At 45.2% G+C, this 6,107-nt stretch overlaps 1 protein-coding gene across 1 annotated transcript; it reads right to left on the reverse strand.

The window, feature by feature from the left end:
* Positions 1 to 2,846: 2,846 nt before the first annotated feature.
* On the reverse strand, positions 2,847 to 5,017 carry LOC143964316 (E3 ubiquitin-protein ligase TRIM39-like). The gene has a single exon (XM_077474015.1). The coding sequence runs from the start codon at positions 4,943 to 4,945 to the stop codon at positions 3,353 to 3,355; it is 1,593 nt and encodes a 530-aa protein (XP_077330141.1). The 5' UTR covers positions 4,946 to 5,017; the 3' UTR covers positions 2,847 to 3,352.
* Positions 5,018 to 6,107: the final 1,090 nt, after the last annotated feature.

Consider the following 6,107-nt stretch of genomic DNA (forward strand, 5'->3'; position numbering starts at 1 on the left):
AGTTTAAATGAAAGACGCTTATATTTTCTTTTGACTGGCAAAAGAGTACTATTTCCGCTGGAAATTGTTTGAATGTATTTATCCAAACTATCATCAAATAATCGTTCTCCCTTAAAGGGGAAACTAGTTAGAAGGTTCTTACAAGGCATCTCAGCTGACCAACCCTTTAACCAAAGGCTCCTTCGCATATGTACAAGTACAAACGCAAGGCGTGATGCCTGGTGAATAGAATCCTTCATAGCGTCTACAACAAAGCATAATGCTTTAGGTAGCTCGGCCAGTTCCTGTGCAGGGAGCTCATCTGAGAGCATCTGTGAACTGGTCCTTTAAGGACTGACAGATGCCTATAGCTGCAATTGCAGGCTGAGCAACAGTACCTGCTAAGAAAAAAGGATTTTAACAGACCTTCCAACTTCTTATCTGTTGGCTCTTTAAGCATAAGCGCATTGTCCACTGGGTAAAAAAAAAAAAAAAAAAATTAGAACTTTCCATCTTTTAGTGAATCTTACTTCCATAGGATAGAGCTTTGCGAGTCTCTTTGGAAGGGAAAAAAAATGCTTATCCGGATGATCCCATTCGGTATAAATAAGCTTTTTTAGTAATACGTGGACAGGAAACGCATGCAAAGGCTGTAAAGGCTGTAAAGGCTTCAAAGAACCCAAGAGACCGGCCCTACAGCCAACTCTGTTAGGGGTAGCATGCAAGTAGAGCGAACCATCTTTGCAAGCCTCTGTACTTCAGATTGTGAAGTAGGGATCCTTGGGAACTTCAAGTATTGTTTCCTCTGCAGAGAAATAATCGCATGTCTTTCCTCCCGATCATCTGAGGGCAATACCCCATCCTGTCCCCATAATTCTCTTGGACCCTCCACTGACTGTAAAGAGTCTAAGGTGGGGGAGGGGGGGATCTAAGGCACTTCCTATACACTGGATTGAGGACGCGATTAAAGCCGCTAATCTTCCTTCTAAGCCTTGCAAGGCAGAGGGAAATGCATCTTCAGTCACCTCTACAGGGGCTGAAGTGTGTGAAGCAGTTGCACCACCGCTAGCTTCCAATGACTCACCCTGGCTTGCCATGTCTGATCTTCCCAGCGCCTGGGGGGGGGGGTGACACCTTAGGTACCTTTATGGTAGGTCTGGAAGACATAGTGCAAAGCACAAGCAGAGGTACACACAAAATAACAGTTCTTTTGCTACTAAGTAACAATAGTTTTTCCTGTCTGGAAAAGCCCGTTTACACCCTTACGTGCCCAGCGCTCTGGTGTCTCTTAAGGCCCATACACACAATCAGACTTTTTGACAACAAACATGCAAATTAGCTGTTTTGGAGCAACATCCGATCGTGTGTACGACAAACTTTTTTCTTTAAATCCGGCATGGATCCCTCCTGGAGCTCCGCAGAGCACATCTTCACTCGTGACCAACACCTTGGACACTGGCGAAAAAACTGAGTGCTCCTGGAAGGAGGAGGGGTTATATAGGGGAGTCAACTTCCTGTATTGGTTATACCAGTGTCAACACCTGAAGTTAGGCCTATAACCCACCAAGTAGTTACTTGAGACTCTGTGTCCTATGATGTATGATAAAGAAAACCAGTTTTTAACTTGTAAACACCAAATCTCAGAAAGCGGCTCAGTCCTTAAGTGATTAAACTTCAGCACATAGCAGTGACCAGCCACATAGGAAAACAATGACACTTCTACATAAAATGCATTTTCATCCAGCAAAGGGCATTTGCTTTTCTGCATTAAAATGGGCAAGTGTGACCCCCTCATAGGATCCTCAGATGAGGTGGTTGTGGGAGTCTTTGAAGTTGGAGGGTATATCAGAAAGTGAAAGACATCAGAAGACCTCCATCATTTCAGGTCATGTCCATCTGGGGGTTGCCTTGTTTGTAATGTGACCTGCAGAAGTCCCTGTGTAGGAGTGTCATCCTCCAGCCCCTCCCCCTATCGGCCTCTATGCTGATCCCTATTGGTGGATGTGGGCGGGGCTTTCTCTGGCTCAGATCACGCAGTGTGCGGTGGCGGGGCTCATCCTGAATATACACAGTAACCCCGGTGTCACGGGTCTTTTGGGGTTCTAGAACCTCCCCATATCATAGTGAGCACAACCCAATCTGAGGAAATGCTTCATCTCCATTTATTATAAAGAAATCACTTCCAATACGATTCCTTCTTCAATGTTTTCCAGGCAATGGTGGTCTGTCCATTAGCCTAAACCGGGGGGGGGGGGGGATTTGAGTGGCGTGGGGTTGTTGTGTGGTGGGGGTAAGCTCACTTGCTGGTTGCTGCCTGGCTTACCAGTGCCCATCAAATTTTGACCACTAAACTCACCTGACACACTGACCTACATACACTCATCTACCCGACATACCTATACTGACCTCACCTACCCGACATACACGAACCTACCTGACCAGGAGACAGACTTTATGTTTCCTGCAGCTCAGCTCAGCCATGGTGTGCAGTGTGCGGCGTGCCCATCATCATCACAGCAGGCAGCCAGAGGAGGAAAGGAGAGCTGCCCGCCCCAGCGCCGAGATCTCATAGTGCTGTGGCGTGGCGGCCGCATAGTAATTCCCACCATCTGAAGCTTGCAGTGCCTATGATGGACGTCACAAGTCTCACTGTCCCGGCCTTGGACCAATGGGACATCCATCATAGGCGCTACAGGCTCCAGAAGGCGGGACTTGCTATGTCACTCGGGGCTAACAATACAATGGTGCATGCCTGAGACCCGAGGATTTTCGGAGACCCATTTGGGGCTCCAGCCCCCCCTCCCTACGCCACTGATCAGGAGTATGGACACGGAATTTGGATCTTTTCACAAGACACTTTATTGAAGATGAATTTTTGTGATATTTATGGACTCGTGAAATAGTTACAAAAAATAATCATTGGAAGATATAGCTATAGCACTTGTCACTTTGGTTACATTATATATAGCACATTAACATGTCCAATGGTACTTATTAATATCATAGCATAGTCAGAGCAAATAAATTACATTAATTATATTTAAAGGGCATCTGTCATGAGAGAATCATGAGGGCTTTCAAAATGCTTTTTTTGAAAATTCCCGTGCTCTGGCTGTCATGCCAATGCTTTGACTTCAATAAATGTCTGACTCGGAGCAAATAAATATACAGATAAGGAATTCTGAAACGTTGAGTCTCATTTACGGTATGCTTTTTTCTGGGTTAATGACTTAAGTAAAACACAGCCGAGTGACCAGTATATTCAGAAGAAGTCCTGCAGTGACAGATAGCACACTTCTCCCATTACAGAACCACCACTTCCTCCAAGCATTGGCTGACCAATGAACTAATCCCACCTCTCTTCCCTGTGATGTCAGACTCTGGGTGGAGTTCTCACATCTCCCGATTCCCCCCCACATATCTTTATACAACCTCCTCCTATACCTAGCCCGGCATGGAGGGGCTCGGTGAAGGTGGTGGTGAAGGTGTGGAGGTGTTGGATCGGGTGACACAGATCATAAAAGGAGATCCGCCCGGCCTCATAATTCAGATATATTCTGACTCTGTGACTGGAGATATTGGCATTCAAGAGGAGGGATTTACTGTCATGTGTAACCCAATACTGATTATTATACCTGTACAAACCCCAGGATTTATCATCATTTCCAATTCCTGCCTTCAATCCGCTCCTGTCTATACTGGGATAACACATCCCGACTCTCCAGTCAACTGATCCTCCGGTATCCACTTCCCAGTAATGTCTCCCTGAGGAAAAATTCTGAGTGCTCAACACCTGAGGACACTCCTGAAATCTCTCTGGTAGTTTTGGGTAATTACAGTCTCTATCTGACCTGGATACAGTTTTCCCGTCATCTGATATCTGTATCTGATTATGAGTGGTCTTTACATCCAGTAAAATGTCTGCAGGTTTCTGTATATAGAAGTATACATTTACCTCTGTTATTATATCAGATAAACCGGTGTGTAAGACCCCCGCCACATCCAGACCCCCTCCATCATGGAGGAGCTTCTCATGTCTCTCTCTGTCCTCATTATCTCCATCCTCAGTATCACACAAGTCACCCGTGTCTGATTCCTGTAAGACAGTCAGTGGATCCGTCATGTTACACAGCTCCTCAATGTGACGCAACTTCCTGGACAGCTCCTCCTTCTTTATTTCCAGCTCTGACATAAAGTAGGAGACCTGCTCTGCCTGCCTGGAGACCTCCCTCAGAACTCTCTTCTCCAGGTCTTCCAGACGTCTCCTGAGATCTTTAAACAGGGCAGTGACTCTCTCGGTGTCACCAGCTGTTTTTTCTTCTACTTTCCTCCGGTGTTCCTGCAGACTGTGGACTCTTTCCTCCATCTCATCTCCCTTTGTCAGAAGTTTCTGCAAAACATTCTTAAGTGTCTCCTTCTTCTTCTCAGAAGCCTCATCCAGTGACTCCATCTCATGTCCTTTATGTCCTCCAATCACACAACAATACACACAGATACAGGTCTCATCCTCAGTGCAGTAATACTCCAGGATCTTCTTATGGACGGAGCATTCCCTGCTCTTTAGGGACAAGGTGGGGTCAGTTAAGATGTGTTCTGGAGACTTTTTGTGGCCTCTCAAGTGTTTATTACACAGAGAAACCTCACAGAACAGACAGGATCTAACAGCAGGTACAGGAGAGTCTACACAGTAGGTGCAGAAGACCCTGGACTTCTCCAGATCTTGCTGAGCAGACAGGAAGTGCACCACTATGTTATGTAATGATATGTTCCTGTGCAGCGCGGGACGACTCCTGAACCTTTTTCTGCATACAGGACAGAAGTAATCTCCAGACCCTTCCTGTGTATTCAGCACGCGATCAATACAGTCTCGGCAGAAGTTGTGACCACATTTCAGCATTACAGGATTGGCATAAATATTCAGACAGACGGAACATTCCAGCTCAGCTCTCAGATCAGCAGAAGCCATCAATGACAGAAGAGAAATTAAAGTCGGATATTATCGGAGACTCTCTTCAAGTGGTTTCATGGACCTTTGAACATTTCTGTAAATAAGAAAAAAAAAAAAAAGTTTAACTCATGGTTGGTTGTTTTTATAGGACATAAATAACAAAGCGGACATTTTTCTGTAGTAAGGTTTGGTCTCATTGGTCTACTATGCAGCTGGGGAACCTGTCCCTTGGCCATTCAGAACAAATCAACAGGTAAACCTCACTTTCACCCTCAACCAGTATCATATTGCAATATTGGGTTCATCGTGATGAGGAATTACTTTAGTGATCACAGGTTACCCTTCTTAACCTTTCAGATTCTTGGATGCGGTGCAATAGCTCACAAAACAGTATAATAAAAGACATTTACTTGGCTTGTGTAGCCCTCTTTTGTGGGGTTATGGGAAGTGGACCTCCCAAACAGGCGATACGAAACCTTTAGGTAACTAGACGTACCAGAGCCTTCACCGACTGGAAGGGTGAATTTGATAATAAAAAAAAGGTGGCAGTGTCTCCACCTAGAACAGAGGCGGTTCCTTTCCTGGGAAATTAACCATTCAAGTGTAGTTGGACCCCCATAGGAGCCAACAATTCTATAGGTCCTTGAGTCTTTTCCCCACAACCCCGCAGCCAAGCACATATGAAAATTCACCAACTTTCCCACAGCCAGGCATATGTGCACATTCATGCCTTCAGCTCAAGAAACAGCACAAGGTTGGCGTTTTGATGTTTTAATAAAGTGTTGAAATTGGCGATGGGTATGGGAAGAAATAGGATACTCCAATATCTTCTTAGAACAAAACGTGAGGATGCTAAACTTGCTTCTTGGAACACTGAACACTGTCTCTGAGTAGCAGATGGTCAACAGGCTCTGCTGTAACAATATTGGAGGAGGTTAAGCCTTCCTCGAGTTAACAGTCCAAGCAACAGCCCTTTCATAAGTAATGGATTGACTATGCTCTTCAGGAAAAAAAAAAAAAAAAACGTATTAGCAAACACACAGCTGACCAAGCACACAGGAGGAGTGGCAGTGGCACTCAGTCTCTAGGATCTCTCAACCATGTTTGTACTCACGAATGCCTCTGGACAAATTGGTTGCCTCCTACCAGTAGCATCAGACCATATCCTCAAACAACAGAC

The sequence above is a fragment of the Lithobates pipiens genome, unplaced genomic scaffold, assembly GCF_037356315.1.
Source record: "Lithobates pipiens isolate NorthernLeopardFrog02 unplaced genomic scaffold, aLitPip1_a1.2 Scaffold_8, whole genome shotgun sequence".
Lineage (NCBI taxonomy): Eukaryota > Metazoa > Chordata > Amphibia > Anura > Ranidae > Lithobates > Lithobates pipiens.